Below are 27,254 nucleotides of genomic sequence, written 5' to 3'. Positions count from 1 at the left end.
GAATTGTGTAGATTGCTTTGGGTAGTATAGAGATTTTAACAATGTTTCTTCTTCCAATCCATGAGCATGGAAATGTTTTTCCATTCTTTGTGTCCTCTTAAATTTCTTTCATAAGTGTTCCATAGTTTTCAGAGTACAGATCTTTGACCTCTCTTGTTAGGTTTTTCCCTGAGTATCTTATGGTTTTTGTTGCAATTATAATTGGGATTGGTTCCTTGATTTGCTTTTTGCTACTTCATTATTGGTGTAGAGAAATGCAACAGTTTTCTGTACATTGATTTTATATCCTGTGACTTTGCTGAATTCATGTATTATTTTGAGCTATTTTTTCATGGAATCTTTTGGGTTTTCTACATAGAGCATCATGTCATGTGCAAATAGTGAAAGTTTGACTTCTTCCTTGCCTATTTGGATGCCTTTTATTTCTTTTTTTGTTGTTTGATTGCTGAGGCTTTGACTTCCAGTAACTATGTTAAATAGCAATGGTGAAGTGGACATCCCTGTCTTGTGCCTGACCATAGAGGAAAAGATCTCATTGACAATGATATTAGCTGTGGGTATTTGGTATATGGCCTTTATGATGTTGAGGTATATTTTTATCAAAAATCGATGCTGTATTTTTTCACATGCTTTTTCTGCATCTATTGTGAGGATGATATTGTTCTTATTCTTTCTTTTATTAATGTAGTGTATCATGTTGATTGATTTGCAAATACTGAACCATCCCTGCAGTCCAGGAACAAATCCTACTTGATCATGGTGAGTGATTCTTTTAAAGTACTGTTGGATTTGATTTGTTAGTATCTTGTTGAGAATATTTGCATCCATGTTCATCAGGGATATTGGCCTGTAATTTTTTTAGTGGGTATTTGTCTGGTTTTGGAATCAGGGTAATGCTGGCTTCATAGAAGGAGTTTGGAAGTTTTCCTTCCATTTCTTATTTTGGAACAATTTGAGAAGGATAGGTATTAACTCTTCTTTAAATGTCTGGTAGAATTCCCCTGGGAAGCCATCCAGCCCTGGTCTTTTCTTTGTTGGGAAATTTTTGATTACTGATTGAATTTCTTTGCTGGCTATGGGTCTCTTCAAATTTTGTATTTCTTTTTGTTTCAGTTTTGGTAGTTTGTATGTTTCTAGGAATTTGTCCATTTCTTCCAGATTGCCCAATTTGCTGGCAAATAATTTTTCATAATATTCTCTTGTGATTGTTTGTATTTCTGTGGTGATGGTGTGATCTTTCTTCTTTCATTTGTGATTTTATTTATTTGGGACCTTTCTCTTTTTTGATAAGTCTGGCTATGAGTATATCAATTTTATAAATTGTTTCAAAGAACGAGCTCCTGGGTTCATCAATCTGTTCTACTGAATTTTGTTTGTTTCTATATCATTTATTTTTCTTTAGTCTTTATTATTTCCCTTCTACTACTGGCTATAGGCTTTATTTGCTTTTCCTTTCCTAGGTCCTTTAGGTGTAAGGTTAAGTTTTACATTTAGGACTTGAGGTAGTCCTTGCCTCTTGAGGTAGGCCTTGCCTCTTGAGGTAGGCCTGTTTTGCAATATACTTCCTTCTTAGGACGGCCTTTGCTTCATCCCAAAAGTTTTGGACTGTCATATTTTCATTTTCATTTGCTTCCAAGTAATTTTTTATTTCTTCTTTAATTTCCTGGTTAACCCATTTATTCTTTAGTCAGATGTTCTTTAATCTTCATGTATTTGTGGTCTTTCCAATTTTTTTCTTGTGGTTGACTTTAAGTTTCATAGTGTTGTGATTGGAAAATATGCATGATATGATCTCTATCTTTTGTAATTGGGGAGGGCTGATTTGTGGCCCAGTGTGTGATCTATTCTGGAGAATGTTCCATGAGCACTTGAAAAGAATGTGTATTCTGCTGCTTTAGGATGAAATATTCTGAATGTATCTGTTAAATTAATGTGGCCAGTGTGTCATTCAAAGCCATTGTTTCCTTATTGATTTTCTGTTTCAATGATACGTCCTTTGCTGTAAGTAGAGTGTTAAAGTCCCCTACAATTATTGCATTGTTATCAAGTTTCTTTATGTTTATCAATAAGTTTATCAAAACTTATCAATATCAAGTTTCTTTATGTTTATTATGAATTGATTTATATATTTGGGTACTCCTAAATTGGGGGCATAAATATTTATAATTGTTAGATCTTCTTGATGGGTAAACTCCTTAATTATAACGTAAGTCCTTCTTCATCTCTTTTTACAGTCTTTGTTTTAAAATCTGATTTGTCTGATATAAGGATTGCTACCCCAGCTTTCTTTTGATGTCCATTAGAATGATAGATGGTTCTCTATCCCCTCACTTTCAATTTGCAAGTGTCTTTAGGTCTAAAATGAGTCTCTTATAGGCAGAGATGGCTCTTGTTTTTTAATCCATTCTGACACCCTATGTTCTTTGATTAGAGCATTTAGTCCATTTACATTTAGAGTGATTACTGAAAGACCTGAATTTGGTGCTATTGTGTTACCTATAAAGTTGGAGTTTTGGTGACATTCTCTGCTCCTTTCTAATCTTTGTTGCATTTGGTCTCCCCCAACACACACTGAAAAAATCCCCCTTAATACTTCTTGCAGGGCTAGTTTAGTGGTCATGAACTCCTTCAGTGTTTGTTTCCCTGGAAAACTCCTACCTCTCCTATTCTGAATGATAGCCTTGCTGGATAGAGTATTCTTGGGTGTATATTTCTCCCCTTCAGGACACTGAATATATCCTGCCATCCCTTCCAACCTGAGAAGTTTTTATGAACAGATCTGCTGCAAACCTGATCTGTCTTCCCTTGTAGGTTAAGGACTTTTTTTCCTTGCTGCTTTCAGGAGTCATTCCTTTTCTGTGTATTTTGTGAATTTGACTATGATGTGCTTTGGCAATAGTTGGCTTTTGTTGAATTTAATGGGAATTCTCTGTGTGTTTGTCCTCAGATTAGCGAAATTTTCAGCTATAATTTGCTCAAATAAACCTTCTGCCCTTTTTTCTCTCTCTTGATCTTCTGGGATTCCTATGATATTAATATTATATGTTAATAAGTTGCTGAGTTCCCTAAGTCTACCTTCGTAATCCATTACCTTTCCTTCCCTCTTCTTTTCAGCTTCACTATTTTCCATACTTTTATTATCTACACCACTGATTCATTCCTCTGCTTCATCTATCCTCATTGTTATGGCATCCATAACAACGTATCTTGGTCATAGCATTTTTTACTTTGGCCCTAACTAGATTTTAGTTCCATTATCTCTGGAATAAGGTATTCTCTAGCTTTTATCAAGCCCAGCTAGTATCCTTATATATTTTTTTTTCAAGCCCAGCTAATATCCTTATAATTATCTTAAATTTTAGTGCAGATATCTTACTTATATCCATATTGATTAAATCCCTGGCTGTTATATCTACTTCTTGTTTTTTTTCTTTTCAGGTGAATTCCTCCATCTTGTCATTTTTTCCAGAGAGCCAGGGAAAAAAAAAAAAAAAAAAAAAAGCAAGCAAGCTATTTCCTAGGTGGGTTTTTGTCTGTTTGTTAAAATAAGCTAGATCCAAAAAATAAAAATATATGTATCAAAAAAATATATAGTATATATAAATAAAATGAATAAGTAAATAAAAATTTAAAAAGGAATTAAAAATAAAATAAATAAAATAAAATATAAAAGTAAAAAGAAAGCTAGATTGTTTCCCCTAGAGCTAAAGCTTTGCAGCTCACTTGACAATAGACTTGGTGTGAGCAAGAAGTCTGTGTTGGTCTTCTGGAGGAGGGTCCTGTTGCACTGATTCTTGGGCAGACTAGTCCTAGTGGAGATGCACTTACAGGGAGCAGGGTGGGCAGGGTGTGGTGTAAGCAGCTCCAATCTTCACTTGGTGGTGCTGTTTAGCTCACTAAAGTTTGGTCCTTGCTGAAAGGCAGAGGCAAAATAGTGTGGCCCCCTCCCCGAAGCTGAGAATTTGTGCTCACCACTCTTCAGAAAGCCCTCCCGGAAGAGCAAACAATCACTCCTCTTGCATCCCAGCTTCCATCAGATCTCTGCCTTCACCTTGTCTGTGTCCGAGACTACTGCCTGCCAGGTGGCACCATACTCTTGTGTTTTTTCTTAAGTGCACTGCTGGGTTTGAAAACCCCAAGTTTTAGGGACTCCCATGATATGGAAACATGCTAATCCTCTGGTGAGGGTCTTGCCATACTTTCACTGTTCACTGGCCCATCCCAGGAAAAGCCCGACCAAATAGCCGTTCATAGTTCATGGCAAAGTAGAGCGAAAAATCCAGCACCCAGCTGAGTCCTCAGCTGGCATATCTGCTCATACAGTGCAGAAGGTTGGCACCACCTGTCCTTTTTTTGACTCAGGGGATCCTCAGACCATGCTGTCCACTCCTGGTCTTTGCCCTTCTTCTCCCACCTAGATCACCTTTAATCCAGGCATGACCCAGGTGGTGATGGACTTCTGAAGCTTCAGATTTTGTGCTCCCCTGCTTACAATATCTTGTGGTTGTCCCTGTAAACAAAGCTCCCTCCCCTCCACAGTACCTGCAGTTCTTATCTCCCTTCTACCTTCTAGAAGGTTGTCACTTTTATACTTGAAGACTTGCAATTTTGTCGTCTCAGTCCTAAGATTGATTCCTTGGGTGTTCAGAATGATTTGATAATTATCTATCTGTGTTCCAGGGACAGGGCAAGCTTAGGGTCCCTGCACTCCCCCATCTTAACTCCTCTCCTTAAAAAAGGATTTAATTCAAAAATTGCATATATACTGCAAAATGCACTGGTCTTAAGTGGACAGTATGAATTTTCCCAAAGCTGATCATTTTTGTCATCACTAATGGATAGAGATATAACTAGGATGAGAACATAAGAAACTTCTTTTATGATCTTGTCCAGTCATTAACTCCCAAAAGATCCTTTAATTTTATTTAATTAATTAGGAAATTTATATAAATGGATCAACAGTATGTACTTTGTGTATAGATTCTTTCATTAGACATTGCATGTGATAATTTGGTATCACGTTCACTTTTTATTGTTATGTAATATTTCATTGTATGAGTATACATAAATTCACTTCTTAGTTTTACTGTTGGTGAAAATTTGGGTTGTTTCCAATTTGGGCTATTACAGTTAATGCTCTTAGAAATACACACACACACGCACACACACATAATACCTTTCCCTGTATAAGTTATAGGTAGGCCTGTTGACTCTACGAGTTGAATTGCTGGGACATAATTATATGTTACTTTGCCAGTAGATTCTGGCAAAAAGTCTAACAGAGACTGTACTAATTTACATTCCTACACACAGTGCATGGAATATCACATTGTTGCATATCTTCCCCCCATCCTTGGTGATTTGTCTCTTAAATTGTTTTAATTTTTTTCTACTCCTTCTAGTGGTGGTGAAATTACTTTCATTTTCCAAATGATATCAAGCACATACTAGTTGCATACTTGAATATCTGCTTTCATGAAATGTCAGTTCAAGACTGCTGTCTAATGAAATACATTTTCCTCCTTTTTCTTTAATTGATTTGTAAGAATTGTTATTATATATTCTGATTGTCGGTTGTGTTCTGTTAAAGTGCCTATTGCCAAGATCATTAAAATATTCTACTACGATGTCTTCTAGGAGTTTTATTTTTTGACTTTAACATTTTATCTACAATCCTTTGCTGCAAGTGATTCTGTGTATTGTGTGATGCAGGAGTCAAGATTTATATTTTCCCAGGTGGATATCCAATTGATCTAGCACCATTTTAGAAAGCACTACCATTCTCCCCAAAGTATTCTAGTGCCACATTTGCCATAAATCTGATGATCGTATATGCATAGATCTGTTTCTGGTCTCTACATTTTGTTCCAATGGCCTACTTATCAGATACCAGCTTTTCCAGTACAGTCAGAAATGGATATGCTTATACTCTATCAAAGGATTCTCAAATGCATTTAAAATATGACTAATATATGACTTTTAATGCAAAAGTTGATTAGTCACAAATCTGAAGTACTATATTTTTAAAAAATTTAATGAAATAAAATATTCAGTATTTGAAATACTGGAACCATGCTTAAGAGAAAAATAGATTCTCACTTTAGCACATTACGATCTCATAGCTATTTTTATGATTGTGATCAATAGAAATTGCTCATGTACTTGTGTTATGCCATAATTGCATTTCTACTTGTGGTTTCTATAATTTAGTCTATTTTAGTCTTTGTGAAGAGTAAAATCATAGAAAGATCAATAATGTCAAGTCACACCTATCTGATTTCAGTAAGATACGAGGAGGATCAAGGATCAAGCAATAATGACAAAGTTGGGGCACAGAGTGGTTCTTTGCTCTAGTTGTATTATAATCCAGGTCACTGAAATCAAAAGGAAAGTTGGGAAGCAAGACGGTATCTGGTTTGCATTAATTCTCCCTTAGGGTTGTCTGAGTAGGGAGAGAAGCCCAACGACAAGTCAATATCACCAGGAATTTAAGAGCCAAAAATTCATCATGGTAGCTGGATCGCCAAAACCAAGAAGGGAGATCACAAGGCAAGCAGAAATAGAATCCAAATAATCACATATGGAACTCGACAAGACAAGTCAGTGCTAGAGGGGGACAGGAGGAATTCCAGAGCCAGTGAATACCAAGATGCACCTATAGACAGAGGCAGGGTGGAATATGAGCTTTAGGGGTTAAATCTATCCTTTGGAAATGTACACTATCAAAGAGTTACCAATTAGAGCTACAGCCATAAAAGAAACAAAGTTTCCAGTTATTTTTATTTGTCTATATTTCACATTTAAAGTTTTTTTTTTTTTAAGTTCTTACAAACTTTATCCTTTAAACTTATTTTAGCACATTTCTGGAGGCTAGGGAAGAAACTGTTCCAGTATCTGTTTATACAAATAAAATATAATGTCTGGTGCTTCTGCATCTGTTTGTATAAATCAAATATAGTGTTCTCAATGATACTCTACAGAGAGCAAAACATAACTCTCAAAACCTACCAACTCTGTATCTTTCTACTTATTATATTTTCTACATATTTTAATTACTTATTTCTTCTTATTTTCTATTTGTAGGGCAGTGGGCTATTGATGTACAGATTAATAACTAAAAGTTTACAAAGACACATCTATTTGTTACAAATCATCTACTCATGTACTCAGGAAAAGGTCTTGTCCTCAAATTAACTTTTTTTACATTAAGACTGTTTTACTAGCAATACGGATAAAGCCACATTATCTTTGTCAGGTTGGAGTCAGAAAGTGCCACAAAATTCAGTTTACTCAGGATTGAACACTGCCACAAACCAGAAATCTAGGGTTTTATTCCAAGAGTTGTTTTCTGAGGCATTACTCAAAGTACTCACTCAAAGCGAGTACTCCAAATGTGGTATTTGGCTGTCACTAGTATGTTACTTGACTTGGGGTAATTTTTGATGAATTCTATACTTGAGCTAATGCTCTTTTCTTATTTAGCATCTGAATGTCCATCAGTACTGATGCTATGCTGAATATGTATTTATGTACAAGCAGTAATATCTCCTTTGCTGTTGGAGAGATTCAAACATGATTGTTTCTCAATATGCTTCAAGGAGCCTGGGTAGCTCAGTCATTAGCCTTTGCCTAAGGTCATTATCTCGGGGTCCTGGGGTGGAGTCCCACATGGGGCTCCCTGCTCAGCAGGATGCCTGCTTCTCCCTCTCCCACTCCCCCTGCTTGTGTTCCTTCTATCACTGTCAAATAAATAAGTAAAATCTTAAAAAAAAAAAAAAAAGATTGCTATTGGCCATGCTTTCTGTATATTTCAATTGTTATCAGACTTTTCATGTGTATGGTCAGTTCAAATTTTCAATTCATGTGTACGGTCAGTTCAAATTTTCATTCTCTTACAAAAATACATCTCTTAGTGATAAGGATTCATTTGTCTTATCCTAATAATGATGTCTAAGACAGACTGATCTGATCAATTATCATCCTCTGTCACTGTTCACTATTCTTCCTCTTTCCTTTAGGCAGTGCTTTTAATGAGCATGTAGATTATTTCCATTTGCTTCTCTATACGCCTCACCACTTGGGAAGAACTGGTTTGGTGTCTCGTAATACACAAGATTTGAAATACATTCAAAACATGTAACAGCAATGCTCTTGATAAATGAATGTGGAGAAAGAGCATATTTATTTTGCAAGAAAAGATCTGCATGTTATGTTGATATTAGGTTGGGAAGTCAGTCAGTAAAACGTAATTCACATAGAGTCAAAATTATACTCAAGAGAACTTTAGCCACCCATAAAGTATGTCATTCCAACACATCATCTCTTATTAAGTCCACTGTATCGCCTTTCTCTTCACCATTAAAAGAGACTGTGACATCTTAAGTTAAGTAGCAGGCAAAGCAGCTCACCCACAACCAGTGGTCTCATTGTAACTTCTTCAAAAGACTAAAATCATCTTCAAGTCAATAAAATCCCCGTTGAATGGGAGAAGCAAAGGAAATAAGACCTATCTCGCACCTTACCTCATCTTGTCCTTAGGCTGAATGATGAGGGAAATTTCCTTCAATATTTAAAACAGTACCTTGTTTTCCTTCTCGCTCTCCTTCTCTCAGTCTAAAAGTCCTGCAACTGTACTGCAACTGTAGTCTATCATGCAAAATATAACAGCAAAAGATCGCTGTTCACCAAAATGCACATTCCCTTTTATCCAGAGGAACAGAATTGCAGCTGGAAGACAATTCTCACCCACTTTGCCACTGGTGCAGTCACATTTGAGGTTCTTGCAATGGAAGGACTGTACGCAGATTTTACATTTTGCACATAAAATTGTGCATATTTGTCTTTCTGAACTCTCTGCTTTTCTGTTTCTGCTGCTTGTAATGGAGAAGAGAGTGACCTTAGAAGCCACTAAATATGGTAGAGCCACTGTGGGTTTCGGTTCTTAAACAATGGCATACGGGAACCACCTTCCCCCTCTTCTCTCTACCAGCCTTCAATACACTCCCCAGAACATTAAGTGAGAGAGAAATAGCTTTCTACATTTCATAAGCCACTGAATTATTGTTGCAGCTCTTGTTACAATAGTTTACTGAACGTAACTAATACACAAAGCAAAGTCCACTGCCCTCATCCCTCTATTAACTTCATAATTTAACATTTCCCATGAAATACTGTTTTGGTAGCTGGTCTTGACAGTCCAATCAGAATGTGACCTTTTGTCATTATGAGCAAGGGACTCACCCAATTCTCCAGCCTCTTCTAAGGATGGCGGCACTCCTAAGTGGTAGTTTTTCTTTTATAATTTTCAGCCAAAAATTGGTTAGCAGTATTTCAACATAAACCCTTTCTTGCAACAGCTCCTAGGCATTCAGCCTCCTGGTGCTGCTTACTTAAAGCCAACACATTAGTCTGATCCACTGAGGTCACCCAGTATAAATTTTTCAGAGTTAGCACAGGACAACCACTTAACGTTGAACTTCAGGTAAAGAATGAGTAATGTTTTAGCATAAATAAGTCCCATAAGAAGAAAAAGTCCTTTTATTGGTACAACCATCCTTGGCTTAATAAATCTTTCAAGAGACATCAAGATGATCTGAAATTGACCATCCCTTCTCATCTCTTCAAAACATGTGTACAAATCCACCTGATGTCCCAGTCAGACACCTTAAAAACGTGTGTGTGAACATGTGTGTACATGTGTCGATGTGCACACCACCAGAGGGTCCTGAGGCTAAAGTGCACTGTGCAGAAGTAACGTTTCAGCACCACAAATACAAAATATCACCTCCTCATTTGCCTCTCTTTCATTAGCATCCGTTGTTTCCATTCTTTGAAAAATAATATCTCTATTTTCTGCTAAGCTATTAACTTCTTGTAGTTCCTTCCTGTAGATCTTTACTTCGATCATCAATTCATGCACAGCAAGAAACATTCCATCTACCTTTTCCCACCTACTTTTATGGTTGTACATTCTCAGGCTTTGTCTTGTTGTACACCTCTGGAATGACCTTATAGGGTCTTCACATTTTTTTTAAAAGGGTTGCGAATATTAAACATTTCCTCTTTTTTTGGTCTTGGTCTCCCAAAAAGATGAATGAGATGACTTGCTTCATGTTTGGTATTCTAGACTTTTGTTCCCTTCCAGATTATTTCTAGTTTTTCTACACTTTCTTATTATACATTTTGGATTATCCAGGGTAAAGAAAATTGTTTTGCAGATCTCCAAAAGAATACCACCAAAATTACTGATTTCCGTGAAAACTGAAATAATAGTCATGCTATGGGCACACCACTATTAAATTTAAAATATGTGTACTTTTTTGTAATTTATCCTTTAAAATTATAATCTTAGTTTGCATAAATATGATGATATAATAATGTTATGACTATTTGGGATGAACACTGGCTTTTATTTATTTTTTCAGAAGACATATTTATTTGTTTGAGAGACAGTGAGAGAGCAGGGGGAGGGACAGAGGGAGAGAGAGAAACTCAAGCATTCTCCCTGCAGAGCATGGAGCCCCAGGTGAGACTCGATCTCATGACCCTGAGATCATGATCCAAGCTGAAACCCAGTATGACGCTCAACTGGCTGAGCCACCCAGGTGCCCAATGAATAATGGTTTTTAAAAATATATAACTAGGTACAAATGTAGTGATCTGAAGGGGTACGTGTACCCGAATGTTTATAGCAGCAATGTCCACAATAGCCAAACTATGGAAAGAACCTAGATGTCCATCAACAGATGAATGGATAAAGAAGATGTGGTGTATATATATACAGTGGAATACTATGCAGCCACCAAAAGAAATGAAATCTTGCCATTTGCGACAATGTGGATGGAACTAGAGGGAACTAGATGGAACTAGAGGATGGAACTTAGCGAAATAAGTCAATCAGAGAAAGACAATTTTATCATATGATCTCCCTGATATGAGGAAGTTGAGAGGCAACACGGGGGGCTTGAGGGGTAGGAAAATAATAAATGAAACAAGATGGGATCAGGAGGGAGACAAACCATAAGAGATTCTTAATCTCATGAAACAAACTGAGGATTGCCAGGGGGAGGTGGGTAGGGAGAGGGTGGTGGGGTTATGGACACTCGGGAAGGTGTGTGCTATGGTGAGTGCTATGAAGTGTGTAACCCTGGCTATTCACAGACCTGTACCCCTGGGGCTAATAACACATTATATGTTAATAAAAAAATAAAAAATTATAAAAAAATACATAACTAGGTTGTAATCTCAGCCCTTGTACTTAGTAGCTGTGTCTACCTTGAAATGTTTTGTCTTTTTACCTTTTCTAAGTTCTAAATTTTATTTAAGTGATGAAACTAATAATTATTGCCCCTCATTTATTTACTCAGCCAATATTTATGGATCATCTAATAGGTACATGTATTGGCTAGATTTTGGGTGTACAAAGAATACTAATACTCTGTTCGTGCATTCAAAGAAATTATAATTTAGCAGGAGATATAGGAAATTATAAAGTTCAGTGATGAGTGTTCCGGAGGAACAGCTATACTCAAAAAGGAATAGTTAACTTGGAAGGTGAAGACCTAGCAGGTGAAGCTTGGGAGAGTCAAGTGCGAGATCACAAGTGATCTCTGTCCTGAGGGATGAATAAGAGTTATCGAGGCAAAAGAGAAAGAGGATGGAAGCTGCAAATATGCATTTCTTTAAAGAACAGGGGTGCACCTGGGTGGCTCAGACAGTCAATCAACCAACTCTTGATTTTGGCTCAGCTCATGGTCTCAGGGTAGTGAGACTGAGCCCTTCATTGGGCTCCATGCTGGGCATGGATCCTGCTTAAAAGTCTCTCTCTCCCTCTCCCTGTGCTCCTCCCCATGCCTTGCGCATGCACTCTCTCTCTCTCACTCTCTCTCTCTCAAAAAAAAAAACAAAAAAAACCCCAAAAAACAAAAAACAAAAAAAAACCCAAAAAAAAACAAAGAATAGGAAGTGATTGAAGGGTTTTTCAGGCAGGGAGATGACATGATCAAATACACATAATATCAAGACAACAATAACAAAGACAAAAACCTGACTCTAACATAGTGAATAGATCGTAGGAGTATGAGCAAGGAAGAAAGTTGGTCAGGGGGCATGGCAGTCCAGTCAGAACTGATGGTGACTGGAACTGAAGTGGTGGCAGTGAAGAGAAGAGACTGTGTACCAACAGATGGCTAGTGGTGGACCACCCAGGACTCTGAGCTTGATTTTACTGGGGGATGAAGGGAAGGGGAGCAATCTGTGAAAAGCCCTATGTTCACGGTTCACAGGGTCCTATTCATAGGTATGGGAAAACCCAGGAAGGGAAGAGGGGAGTAGTTTAGGAAAAGCAGGTGATGACTGTCTTATTAACTATCAAAGTGAATTTCCAGTCATGCTCACTTTCAAACATTCAACATCAATTTACTGCACCATTACTGTATACCAACACCTGGAATCTAGTGTCTTCATGCTCTGTTCTGCTTCTGAGTGGGTGGTCTTTATCCAATGGCCCTATCTGTGTTAGGTTTTTTGAAACATTCCATTCCAGCAGTGAATTTCATTCTGCCCATAAAGTCAGGCTGAGGTAGAATCACAAAATAACCACAAGCACTGCTTATTTCTTGTTGCCACTTTAGTAAGTTCATCCTCATTCCAGATGCTCAGCCCTCATGGTCTCTCACCCCACTTCCCTATCAACGTCTCTGATCCCATCTTCACAGTCCATGACTAATACTGACCAGCATTACATCTATTTCAAAATACACCAGAGATGTCTTTCCTGCAATCATGGAATCATCTACACAGCCTGGAGCAAGGCACCACTGCTCTTTCACGGTCTCCCAAAAGTTTCACACTGAGGCAGGTTTTTCCAATTATTGTATAGGCTTCTCAAGTATAGGGAGAACGCCTTCACTTTCTTCACTTTCTACACTTTTCATCACTCCATGTATGGTATCAGGTTTATGTCAGGGTTGCCTTTAAATAATTCTTAGTAGTTAATTGTTTAAAAAGATTTCTAATTTTCTGGTGGGCAGGATGTCCAGCTAAGTTGAGACTAGCATTTCTTTGCTTCTCTGCACATCCGTAGGTCTCTCTTCTGCCAGACATGGACGGCATCCTAGTACCTAGCTTTTTGAATTGCTGAGTTCATCTCACACTCACCCTATGGAACCATTTGGGGGGCCTTGAGAAACTTTTGGAATGTTTGCAAAAGGCAGGCAAGGCACCACAACCTATGGGATTTCTCAAGTTACCCGCTGTTTGCTTATTGGCACTGACTTGTTAAGGATTAGTTACTCTAAAGTGAGCTATACTGCAGGCACCTGGGTGGCTCAGTTGGTTAAGCACCTGCCTTCAGCTCAGGTTATGATCCAAGAAGCCTGCTTCTGCCTCTGTCCATCCTCCCCATTGCTCATGCTCTCTCTCTCTCTCAAATAAATTTTAAAAATCTAAAAAAATAATAATAAATAAAGTGAGCCATACTGTTTAAAAATAAAGAGCAGCCAGCTGTGGGACCATATGAAAAAACCATGGAGGCCTGCCTGTGGAAAAGAAGGCTATTGTTCAACTGGATGAGCCACACTTCCTGTTTTGTTTATCTGTACCATGGTAGTAAGTAAACATTAGTCTACTGCTTACTATGGGTCAGATATGTATTAGCTGGAGGAACTAGAGAAGTAAATATATTATCCAGTCTATGTCCTTTGGGAACTCATAGTTTATTTATGGTATGTGTGTGGAGTCGGGGAGAAATAGACAATTATAATAGAGGGCAGAAAAGTGAGGGAGGGAAAGCATTTAAATAATGCATGAGGGAAAACTAACCCAGACTCCTGATAGAGGTAAGATGACTTGAAAAGACAATCTTGTAGAAGAGGCCAAAGATGCCACTTCAAGGATAAGGAGAATTTTATTGGATAAAGAAGAGCTAAGGAGATGTCTTGCCTCCCCCCCCCACCTTTTTTTTCTGAGAGTAGCAGCTATGAAAGAAATGAAAATACAAAGTATGTAGGGAATGGCACAGTTAAAGAAGTGCTGGTGGTCCAGTATGGCTGGAGACACAGGAAAAAGGAGAAAGTGATGATAGATAAAAAGATGAGAGTCTAGACCATGGAGGGTCTTCTACACTATGTTGAGGAACTGCCATGTGCAATCATTTGAGTGACATCATATTGGTCCTCAACAAAAATTTAATGAACAATACATAATGAATTACACCTAGGCCTAGGTGACCATAATGTTTTCTGTTATCTAAAATATTTAAAGGGGTGCCTGAGTGGCTCAGTAGGTTGGGCCTCTGCCTTCGGCTCGGGTCATGATCTCAGGGTCCTGAGATCTAGCCCCTCATCGGGCTCTCTGCTCAGCGGGGAGCCTGCTTCCCCCTCTCTCTCTGCCTGCCTGCCTCTCTGCCTACTTATGATCTGTCAAATAAATAAATAAAATCTTTAAAAAAATAAAATATTTAAAGGGGTGCCTGGGTAGATCAATAGGTTAAGCCTTGACTCTTTATTTTGGCTTAGGCCATGAGGTCAGGGTCATGGGACCAAGCCCTATATAAGGCTCCATGCTCAGTATGGACTCTGCTTAAGATTCTCTCCCTCTTCCTCTGCCTTTCCCCCATCTCTATAAACAAACCTTTTTGAAAATCAAATAAAATATTTAAACAACTTCTCAATATATTCAATATATATTTGCTTTAAAAATTATGTATTTATTTAATTTTAAAACTGTTGGCATAATTGGAGAAGAGATTATTTCAATGGCAAATGCTAAATGAATGGGTTGAAATGGGAAATATAAACCATATAAATGATGTCACTTTTACTTAGAGAGTATGAATTTTTTTTTTATACTGCAAGGAAACATATTTGAAAAAGTGGGAAAAAGAGAGATGACATAGCGGAGTTCGTGTTTGGTAAGAGGCAAATGGAAAAAAAAAAATCCCGCGTTAGTCTGCAATACATTTCTAAATCAAGAACTCATAATTTTCCTCTGGGTTTCTAAATTTAGTAATATTCCATTTTTAATTTCCTTGCCTTGTTCAAAACAAGCCCTATTGTTTCATATTTTATGAGCATGTGCTCCTTTTCATACTCTATTTACAGTAATAGGTAAGTCACAGGGCAGCATCACTCTCAAATGTACGCTAAGACAATTTTCCTCTAATCTACCATTTCACAAACATTTCAGATATAAACATAATGGATTCGGATACATCATGTAATAAGTTTTGTATCTGTCAGGCAAATGTAACTCTATTTTCCATATATATCTAATCTCCTAAGGAAAAAAAAAAGAAAGAAAGAAATAACAATGATGCAATATTAATAACACTATTTTATCTGAATTACTCCATTAAGTGAAATGACTATTTAGTAGTAAAACAAATTCAGAAAGTGACAGGCACCTATAACTTTGCACAAGATCTATTACTATAAAAAATATTAGCATGAATAAATTGTTTTTCAACTAGAACTTTACTGACCAATAAATGCTCTAAGAATAATGTGATTAAAAAATGAAACTTTGAAAATATGCTGTAAGCTGTATATGTTAATATTCTATGGCCCAATAATTCCACACCTTAAATATTCTAAATGCATTTGATGTTCTCTTTCCTTGGAATATCCTTCATCGAGACATACAGTTCCTTGTTTCCTTGCTTCACTTCTGTTTTTACTAAAATGCCATGTTCTTAATTCTCATCACTGACCACCTCATTTAGGATTGCGACCCATTTCTTTTCCCTTCTTTGCTTTACTATTCTCCATGCAACTCACCACTATCTGACATATTACACATGTTATTTGTTTTGATTCCTGTTTATCTCTACTGGAATATAAATCCTATAAAGGCAAAGACCCTGATTTGTTTCACTATTCTATCTCTACCAACTAAAACACTGCATGGTAAACTATAGGCATTCAATATATATTTATTTAGTTAGTGAATAAATATATTTTTCCATAAAGATGTCCACTATAATTTTTTAAGTAGCAAAAGAAATCATCTTAAATGTGCAACAATTAAGACATGGCTAAGTAAACAGAATAGTTCATTTATATAATGGAATATTATGCAACTATTAAATGTTTATAAATACTTATAAAACACAGAGAAATGTTTACATCAAAATCTCATGTGGAAAAAAGTCACCAAAGTTTGTATAGACTGTGATCACAATCATATGAAAATAAGTAGGGAAAACAACAACCAGAAAGACTGAATGTGGAAGAAGCAGTTGTGCTGGGATGGGTGTGACTGAAGACTGTTTGTTTTCTCCCCTGTTTCTATTTTAAAATTTTTGTAATTAACATGGTCTACACATCAATAGTGCCACAGTTGAAAAAATACTTACCTACATGCCCATTTTACATGAACTTTAAAACCTTTCCATATAATTCAGAGGGTGGTTGGATTATGGACATTGGGGAGGGTATGTGCTATGGTGAGTGCTGTGAAGTGTGTAAACCTGGCGATTCACAGACCTGTACCCCTGGGGATAAAAATATATTATATGTTTATAAAAAATAAAATTAAAAAAAAATATATATATATATATAATTCAATCATAAAACGATGCAACCATCCATTCACAAAAGATGAACTGCCCCTAAAGAAATATTTACATTTATTTATTCTGAAAAACCTAAAGAAGCAACAATGAAATGACAGTTTATTTGCAAAAATAAATGCAATTTTACTCTTTGCTTAAGTCATTGAGTAGGTACTTTTAAGTACCTCTGTTAAGTACCTATTTGGGAGCCCTTAATAACAATAGTGAAAACAGTAGCTTACTGTTCAATGTACTCTTTCCTTTTCCCCCCAAAGCATTCTGACAACGTCTCTTCACTCTTGAGATGAGACACTGGGTATGTTATACTTCTGTAGGAATCTGAAGTGATAGAGTAGTTTTCTGTTTTTGTTTTGTTTTGTTTTTGTTTTTTGTTATTGTTTAATTATTGCTGTATCCTCAGGTTTAAATTTCTTCACCAGAAAAATAGCTGGTCAGTAGCCGAGTGGGTACTGATTCATGTCCAGTCAATGGTGAATGCTCAGTTCACACATTATACTTATTCAATACTCCAAATGTACTATCTGGAAATGTAGAGACTGGGATATTCTTGTTGTCAGGTTAAAAATGCCCACATGAGACACAGGTCAAATCAGAGCCATGGCTATGAACGCCATCCTGAGTTCCGCTTATTAAGAGACCCTATTACTCAATCCAAGGTCATTGTGAAGGGTAGGGATGTGGGGGTGCAGATACAGGGGTATACAGCTGTGTAGGTTTCCAGAGGGAGGAGGGAGTGCAGGAGAAAGAATGTACATGAGAGCAGGAGAGGAAAAATGGGGCAGATGGAGGGAGAGAGTAAAAGGAGGGAGGGACTCAAATAGTAAGAGGCAAATGAATGGTAACTTAAGACTTCTAAATATGTAGTCTGGCAATACCAGGATCCCCAAAGATTTGATGGTAAGATTTATTTGAATTCTCTCATCGCCATGAAACTTCAACTTTATTTATTGTTAGAAATCTTTCCCTTCAGTATCCATGTCTGTAACTTTAATATCAGTCATCTGACTAAATGGGAAAATGACATACCTTTGTAATTTTCAAGAAAATGATTAAGTTGGGCTTTGCTTGTGCAATGAAATAACAATAAAATGTCTATAGTCTTTCAGTTTCCACTGAGAATTATATATTTTATCTTAACAGAAAAAGACACCCAAGAAGGCTGAAAGAAAGTATTTCTTTTGTGTAAAAGATTTTATTTATTTATTTGAGACAGAGAGAGACAGCACACAAGCCAGGGAGAGAGGCAGAGGGAGAGGGAGCAGCACCCTCCCCACTCAGGAGGGAGCCCAATGCTCGGCTGGATCCCAGAACCCCGGGAGCAAAATCTGAACTGAAGGCAGACACTTAGCCAACTGAGCCACCCAGGCCCCAAGAATTAAAGTATTTCTTCTGAGGCTTGAATTTTTATCAGAAAGTAATAAACTGGGGCGCCTGGGTGGCTCAGTGGGTTAAAGCCTCTGCCTTCAGCTCAGGTCATGATCCCAGGATCCTGGGAGGTCATGATCTCAGGGTCCTGGGATGGAGCCCCACATGGGCTCTCTGCTCAGCAGGGAGCCTGCTTCCTCCTCTCTCTCTGCCTGCCTCTCTGCCTACTTGTGATCTCTGTCTGTCAAATAAATAAATAAAATCTTTAAAAAAAAAAAAGAAAGAAAGTAATAAACTATAGTTCAATGCTATAAGAACATTACTCTTCGGTTCCACATTAAATGGGAAAAGGTATCTCAACAAAGACTATGCACAACGAAGACAGGACTTGGGAAGAAGTTTTTTAAAGCAAACATACATCTCTAAATATCAGTAGAAATTGAACACAAGGGCGCCTGCCTGGCAGAGTCAGTTGGGCATCCCACTCTTGGTTTCAGCTCAGGTTCTGATCTCTGGGTCATGAGATTGAGCCCTGACTTTGGGCTCCGCAGTCAGGCATGGAGTCTGCTCAAAAGACTCTTTTCCCTTCTCCCTCAGCCCTTCCCCCTGCACTCACTCTCTCTCTCTCTCAGATAAATAAGTAAATCTTTTTTTAAAATTTAATATCATTTTTTCCACTGTCCCAAGATTCATTGTTTATGCACCACACCCAGTGCTCCATGCAATACGTGCCCTCCATAATGCCCACCACCAGGCTCACCCAACCTCCCAGCCCCTCCCCTTCAAAACCCTCAGTTTGTTTCTCAGAGTCCACTGTCTCTCATGGTTCGTCTCCCCCTCCGATTTCCCCCAATTCACTTCTCCTCTCCTTTTCTCCCAATGTCCTCCGTGTAATAAATAAATCTTTTAAAAGAGAAGAAATTGAACACAGACCAGTTAAATCATGAATTTGCTGAACAGAGAGAAGTTTCTATTCCTCTAAAGCTAGTGATTAAGACTTTAGCTAATGAGTTCCTTCTCGACTGTTAATGGAAGCCCAGCTTAGTGCCTTTCGGGCCTCATCAGAGCAAGGTAGGAAAAAGGATGAGGAGCGGAAATGAAGATGAGCTCTTTTCCTTGTTTCTGCAAGTGCTGATGGAAGATTGGATGGGAGATACACCTGGAATGATGGCCTCTAGTATTATCTGTGGTCATTTCAGTGCACGCCAGATAAAGGATGCCTGACTTAGGTAGATACAAGAGACCTTCTCTCAGCTTTCCTAAAAGAATGCTAAGGCAAATCTGTGGAAGTAGCTATAAAAGCCTTAGATCCTTTAAGTGGTAAATGAGTCCCCGGACACTCATGTTCTTGAAAGCTAAGGAATGTTCTGGTCTACCTTATTCCCATGATTAGCTGAACTTTCAGTTTATATTGAAGAGTGCTTGTTTTCTGAAAAATAGTGGATATTAAAGCAAACTGAAGAGACAGAGGCTTGGTGACATTATTGACAATTGACAATACTTATCAGTACTGATTAAACAGTGAGTAAACTTATTTCTTAATACAATAACCTCACTAAATCCTCACAATAATGCTACTACCCATTGTACAAATGGGTTTAGGGTTTTAGTCCTAGCTTGGTCAGTAATCAGCTAGAACTTGGATAAACTGCTTACTTTTTTCTCTCTTTTCCTTCCTATATATAAACAGATACACCTGTGTTAATTACATCACAAGGTTATAATAGTAATTAAATAATAAGAAGAAATAAAGACTCTGAGATAGCAAAATTTAGTGACAGGTAAATGAATAGAAGCATTAATTAATAAAGCATTATGAGGGAGGAAAAAATAAAATAACCAGAAATGAAAACATAAAAATATACTCATAAGACAAACTACATGTAGAGGAGTTCTATTCATTATTTGGGGTACAATCATTTGTAGATAAGTAAATTGTGATCTAAAAGCATTAAACACCAAATGATGGTCGTGCTGATTAATGAATTAAAGTCCCACTGAGAACCAGTGAAATAGAATTACCTAAATCAGCACGAAGTATAACCTTAAAAACATAACACTGAGGAAGTATTACCTTTTAAATATGTATGGGGTGTTTGGGTTTTCATAATAACTGGGGAGCACCGGTGGTGTGTAGTCAGTAGTAAGGATGCTAGGTGTTCAGTCCCGGCCAGTATGGTCTACATGATGTATGACTGCCCGTTGTCCCCCATGACTCTCAACTGTCCTTTTATGACTAAGGGGAATATAGAGTAAACAGATAGTACTATTGCATACCATTGTTTACTTGGACTTTTAGCTTTCTGAGGATTCTTAGAGAAAGCAAGTCAGAGTTACAGCATTATGGCACAGTCTATATGATTCCACTAAGCCTGTGTGATCATAACAGCTAGTAAGTAGTATGCACAAACTGCATTCTAGAGAGGCTCACAGTGGAATGACAGAAGAAAGAGCATTCTGCTCCTCTGGAAAGGATTTATCATTGAACCTCTGAAATGGCTCAGTGCAAGGGGTCACAGATGACAGAGCAGTGGTTTTTTTAAAAAATTTTAGAATGATATAGCTATCAATAACAAAATGTCCAATAATAGTCGCCCCCATAAAAGGAACATTATTATATCACTCAATAAGGACTCCACATCTTCTTCCCTCTGTCTCTCCTCAGGATTAAAGATGGCTGCAGAAATTACAATCCATCATATCCTTCCATCCACACATCCTACCCTTCCATCCACACATCCTAGGGGAAAGAAAGAGAGAGGGACACAAATATTTTCCCCCATATGTCTCTCTTCTTTTTTCAGGGGAAAAAATAATCTCCATAAAGTCCCATAGAAACAATCTCTATATATCCTATTGGATAGAACATAACTTACTCCTACACCTGAAACTGGCTTGAAATTCTCGTAATTCATTCCCTAGGTCTGGGATACCGCTACGTGCATGAAATTGGGCTCTTTGGGTTTTTGATAAGGAAAAGGGGTAAGAGGTAAGTGATTATTGGATCTATGGGCCTACCACAATTTATGCCACCAAGATTTCAAAGATTAAAACTATTAATTTCTGCATTCATGGAAGAAAGAGAAGGAAGTTGGTACTTCTTTCTCTCATTTTCTGTCTCATTGCTATAAATAAAAGAAGGCAAGTTGAGTAGAATTTTTCAGAAAATGAAATCACATAGGTTATCAACCCTTGAGAAACCTGATCTGATAACCAGGAGACCTGAATGTGCCACCAATTAGTAATAGGGCCTTGCGCATATCACTAGGGCTCAGTTTCCCACCCATAAAGTAAGAAAGATTGGATTAGATAAATTACTAGTAGGTCACTTCCCATTGCAAGTTTCTGTAAGACTTTGAGTCAGCAGCTAAATTATATATGATGACTTTCAAACTAAAAGTAATTTTATAACCACTTTGTAACTTACAGTCAAACCTTGTGCCCTATTGATCCTAAAGAATTAATGTGGTTTACAGAGCAATTTATTTTAAGATGAAGAGAGTAGTTAGGGGAGATTCAAACTCACCATTAGTTTTTATAGTTTGACTAACATAATAATACTCAGATACTTTATAGTGAATTTAGCAGGAAATAATATTTCTAAGTCTGTCTTCCCGAAAGAATATTACTTAGTGGCCTGGAGAGGAATGAGTTGGGAAGTAAAAAATAACGTTAGGAGGTGCTGGATTAATCACAGTTAAACATTTCTTTATCATTGAATTTCTTGGAGGATTTACAAAGCTAATGCACACTTTGAGTTACCAAAAGAGATTATCTTTCAAGTTTCATTTTGACTATATATTCTTTTTTCATGGAACACTTCATTTTCCCCATTTAGAAAATAATCCCATCACCTTACATTTGTATAGAGTGGTTTAAATAAGATGTTTGGAAAGCATCATGTTTTGCTATACGAAAGCCTTTCCTTCCCAAACCTCTTTTAAACTACTTTTTAACATTTCTGACCAGCTGATTATAAGATGCCGATTTAATAACACTATTCTATAAATAGAAAAGGAACATGTTAAATATGCATATAGATTTTGCTACCCATACCAACCTGGTAACTATTAAATGGTACAAGCACTGCCCTATTAGTATTGTAAAATTACAGTATTACAGGCTATGCACTCTTATTCTTACTATTTTGATTTATTTCTCAGTGATCATTGTTAGGTCACCTTTGTGAAATATTTCATAGAATAAATGTTCTGGGAAATTTTCTTTGAGAAATTTTCAACTCTTTTTCCAAATCTGTTAAAATAAATTTTAGATACGTTTCAACTCATTTAAAAGGAAAAGAGCAGGAAGACAGCCATAACAGAGCAATCAAGTTTTTACTGCTTATGAAAATATGTCATTCAAGAAGGCATTCCAGACTGGGATCCCTCTAAAATTGTTGGCAGGCCAAAAATCTCAAATTCTAACATAATCTTTATAGAAGGTAAACGGCATTAAAAACAAGAGTGAATTTCCATTTCTTTGTCATGCTACTAGGAAGGAGTGGGTATTGCCTACATAGAAAATCATCTTGCTGTCCCAGCAGAGCAGAGATGTCAGTTACAAAGAACACAGAAGATTTAGGGGCAACTGGCAGGGGGAGACTTCCTGGTTTAGTAGAAGAAAACAGCCTTAAAAAAAAAAAAAAAAAAAAAAGCCAACCAACCAATTCAACCCTCCAAAATTGTATAAACTATCTTTCTCGTGTCAGTTCTGAGTGTAAATGTATCATCATCGGCCAGTGAGCCTGTAGTACAGAAGCGGATTCTAAGCCCATAGAATTTCAAGTATCTAAGAACAAGGAAAAATGGAAACTTCAAGATATAACCATGTCCCTATGACAGAGTTGTAAATAATAACATTATTAATAATAATGACATGAAATATTTGTTAAGCAGATACTCAGGCATAATAAACATGTTGAGTGACTGTTCTTGTTCTTGAGAATTTTGAATGGGTCATAGGGAGTCTTTTTAGAGTGCTAATTTATGCACATGTCATGGGTGGGTAGGAGAAGTCATGGAAGGTTAGCAAAGAAAAAGTTTATAAAACCATAGCGGATTTGCTTATGGATACACCCAAATGTGTGCAAGCTGGAATGTTGTTATTTGCCATTGACCAGTGATTTCTGTTATTTGCCATTGACCAGTAACCCTTTACTACAGTTACACATTTCTAACTTAGAACGGTTTAGTTAAAAAAAAAAAAAAAAAAAAATTACAGATCTATTTCCTTGACTTTGTAGCCTTGCCAAGCTACCCAAGTGGACAACATCGCCATCTAGTGGTATATACATACTACATACGATAGCCACCACTTTTGGGGTGGAAGCAGGGGTCCTAACAGCTTTGAGGGGGGGTTCCCAGTAAATGCAATGGTAATAATGGTGTCAAAGCCACACCAAGAGCATACAAACTCATCCAGATGAAATGTGCTGACATTCAGTTAGAGAACCCACTCTGGTCCCAAAGCTTTATCAGCTGCACAGAGAAAAAAGTACCATCACCACTGAAATAAGGGTTGGACCTGCCTCATTTATTTTCTTTCCTTGAACTTTTAAGATCCATTTCTCATTCCTTTGTTCACCTAGATGCTTGAAAACATTTTCCAAACACTTTTTTCATCTTTACAATAAGGATGTTGCCCTATATCACCATGACTAGGTAAAGAAGCAGGTATCAGGTTACCAGTGATGGTCCAGAACTAACGGACAAGGGACATTTCTGTACTACCTTTGCAATTTCTTAAGGATCTAAAACACACACACACACACACACACACACACACACACACACACCCCACACCGCTACAGGGAGTCAAGGAGTCAATCTAAGCCTTAATGGAGTTATAGGATTTGTCTTAAAATGAACAAGAAAGAGCTGGGCTTTGATCTAAACAGATAAATATTTAAGGGACAGGGAAATAAGAGGCTTATAAGAGTAGAGCACAGAGAGCTTCAGCTGAGGTTCCCAATATTCTAGAGATGAATATTCTTAGCAAGCATCTCTTGGGGCCTCTTTTTAAGTTAAAATCAGATACTCTCTGCTTCTCCTGATTGACTGGAAGGCTTATGTAATCCTTTGTTTCTGCAACCAGGCCACCTATGACAAGAGCCACCAACATGCCACAAAGGCATGGAAGGGAATGGAGAACCAAGCCCAAGTCTGGACCATTATCAGACCACTGATGGATTTTGGCCAAGCCCCATCTCTGACCTTGTGCAATTAAGATCATGATGGATGTGAGAGTACCAACAAAATAGCCATTAAGCCTTTTTTAGCCCATTTTTGACAACACAGGGATAGACACACAAAACATGAGTTTAGACCTGTTTGATTAAAGGAACAGTGAGAAAGCTGGAAGAGGCAATTTTCAGAAATCCAAATATGCGTTTCTCCAAAATTTGCATCCGAGGCTTAGTCATGCCCATGCAAATGGATCTTAGCTCAAATTCATGTCAGAAAAATCTGGAACACACTTACTTCCTCTATGCAAATCCTCTAGGAAAGCAGCCGTTGGTTCTTACCTATAATAAAAAGAATCTCCACTGCAATGTCACTGACTGTTGTGCTCCGAGTCGTGGACAGGTCATCGTTGCCAATAAAGCAAACGTTGTAAGGTACGGTCACGGCAACATAAAACGTCGCCAACAGAATAAGCCAGTCCCAGCCAGCTTTAAAAGTGCTAAAATGCAAAAGTATGAATTTGGACTTTTTTGCATCGGAAACTTTATACTCCGGAAATGCTGGTTTATCTACAAAAACATTCTGTGGATAAAGACAAAAAGGAGAGAAGGGAGACACAACATTAGAAGCAAGGATCACATAGCCTTAAACGCACTTCTGTGAGGAGGACCGTTCCTACACACAAGGCCAATGCATGTTTACAAGTGATTTTTAGAAGGTGGGGAGGCCAACAGTGGAGATGCACATACTGAAGCTGAGCAGAGACCTTCGCTCTAAGTAACAGGAATGTGCAGAATTTAGTCATAAGCGGTAAGTGAATAATCTAGACTTTGTTCATTTAGAACAATTGCTCATTACTTAAAATGTCACCTATAAACACCCACAGTTGCCAAGTGTAATCCTTTACACGCTGAAAACAAAAAGATACATTTCCATTCCGACGGCCATGGGGACACTCCATATTCTTGTAGTTTCTAGATGACAGTCCTTATCTAAAGGGTATATTGGACGGGTAATTCTTCTAATAATAGCAAAGGTACCATTTTTTCTTCCCAAAAAGTAGAGAGATATATGATCAACATTGTATGGTTAACAGCTATCTACATTTCTTTCAAAATACAACCAGGTTGTGCTCACCACCTGCATTTTGCCTTGCGGCTGTTGATGAGGTTTCAAGTTGGGAGCCCGGATCTCATACCCTTCACTGGCATGGATTCATCGTGACACTGGCTAGCCCTTGCAGAGATGTTAACGTAAGACATGGTTGGTTACTTAAGAGTTATTCAAGTCAGAAGAGGAGAAAGGCAGTTTCACTGCACAGCTGATTAAATGCAGAATCGTTGGAGTTTTATAACTGTGAAAGCACTTCATTTAGAAAGCAGTCCAAATTGATGAACAATTCTTTATTGCTATGAGACAAACAGAGGCCCAACAATAGCATGTGTGGAAATTTGACAAGCCTATGACCAGATACTTGCAGACCTTGCTTTGACCTCAATTAATGAGAAACACAAGATCGGTAATGGAAACTTAAATTTGAAAGTTAAGTTGGATGAAGTGAACAGCTTTAAGTTTTGGAATACATGTGGCTTGCAGGTCACAGTATGTTTTCTTGTTTCAGCCATTGAGGAAAGGGCAAATTCATGTGTAATGTTCAGGGATTCCTGAAGTACTTGAGGATTCAAGAAAGGTCAGAGCCTTCAGGAATACTTAGCTCTTCAGTGGTAACTACCAGGGACCAAATATTTTTGCTACCTTGATAGTAACTTACTCCCTATTTTACCTTTCTCCTTGGTAGGCATTCCCAACAAGTTTCTGCTTCCCTGTTAATATTCTCACTCAACCCATACAGGCACCTCATAATGCCAGGGTTTCGTGGGGAGGGACTACTTCACTACTTCCAGAAGGTTCTTTGATACCCATCTGCCACTGCATCTCTGTTCTATTTAATTCCCTGAAACCTGACCTGCCTCTTTCGCATCATTTTCTGGTTTTCAGAAGCAAATGTAAAGGGTGGGCTTTGGCATAAAACACCTGTTGGGCTTCTCATTAAGGTTTAGGTAAGTGTACAGGAGAAGATAGAGTTAGGGTCAGTAAGTATTAACCACCTAAAGGTTGATAAGTACTTCTGCTTACAGAAGGACATGATAGATTCTCATATAATTTTTTTTTTTTTTCAAATATAAGACATTCGTAGAGAAGCCATGGGGGAATGCCTCAATTGCTATCTGAGTAAGTCTTTTGCTATCATATTACAGAGATTAAAACTTTACCTCATTTGAGGGAGATGCCAGCTCTAGGAGAGAGGATTAGGAAAACTCAGGAAGTATTTTCCTTGGAATATGCTGATTACATGAAGCATTAGTCATGTTGACACAAAAAGTCAACAATATGTATTAGTTATCTCCATAAGTCAGAAAATAAATCACACTATTTCATTTTTATAGGGTACTTAAAACATATTCCTTGAAATTATTTTAAAAGATACTAAGAATTCATTATATCTAGAATTAGGCTTAAATTGTGAAGGGTTTTTTGACTCAAATGCTTCACATCATGGTACTTCGCTTAAGTAAAAAATAGAGATGCTCCTCTTCTCTTACAACTAGACTCGTCAAGTTTTATCAAAAGCCTTTCGAATGGAAGAAAATTTCTTATAATTGCAAAGTAAGCTTTTAGCAAGCTGGGGGAAAAGAGATCTATTATTTATAACCCTGAGACCTGGGGTTTGCCTAAGGAAAAATGCAACCAACAATTCTGAATTTTAGTTATATGTCGTTTATTAATTTCGAAGCATATTCTTTAGTACCAATGGTGTTTTAGCTCTTAAACCTCTACACATTTTTGAAACACAATGGTTAAAGCCAAAGCCTACCTAAGGTAACTGTTTCCTAAACGATTTTTGTAACTTTTCTTTGAAACTAACTTGAATGAGCAAGGAGATGGGAAAATGTTTCTATAATCACTGCACCAAGTCCCAGGAAAGCGTTTGCCTTACCCTTTGAGGACCACTGGTACCCAGCTCATAATGTTTGGGTTCTGAAAGCACTCTCCTCTCAAGCTCATGTGATCTTTACATTTCCTTCTGTTAGACACCTTTACATCATTACGTTGTTGTATAACAGAGTAAC

At 37.5% G+C, this 27,254-nt stretch overlaps 1 protein-coding gene across 1 annotated transcript in view; it reads right to left on the bottom strand.

The window, feature by feature from the left end:
• The window catches only part of KCNH8 (potassium voltage-gated channel subfamily H member 8), a 391,780-nt gene that overhangs the window by 132,777 nt on the left and 231,749 nt on the right, over positions 1-27,254 (bottom strand). Inside the window, exon 5 of the mRNA XM_032860933.1 lies at positions 24,465-24,705. Within this exon, the coding sequence (XP_032716824.1) occupies positions 24,465-24,705 (241 nt within the window). The remainder of the gene's footprint in view (positions 1-24,464; positions 24,706-27,254) is intronic.

The sequence above is a fragment of the Lontra canadensis genome, unplaced genomic scaffold (assembly GCF_010015895.1).
Source record: "Lontra canadensis isolate GAN:19392208 unplaced genomic scaffold, GSC_riverotter_1.0 scaffold20, whole genome shotgun sequence".
NCBI lineage: Eukaryota > Metazoa > Chordata > Mammalia > Carnivora > Mustelidae > Lontra > Lontra canadensis.
The sequence above is the reverse complement of the archived record's forward strand: the minus strand, read 5'-3'. Positions and strand labels throughout refer to the sequence as shown.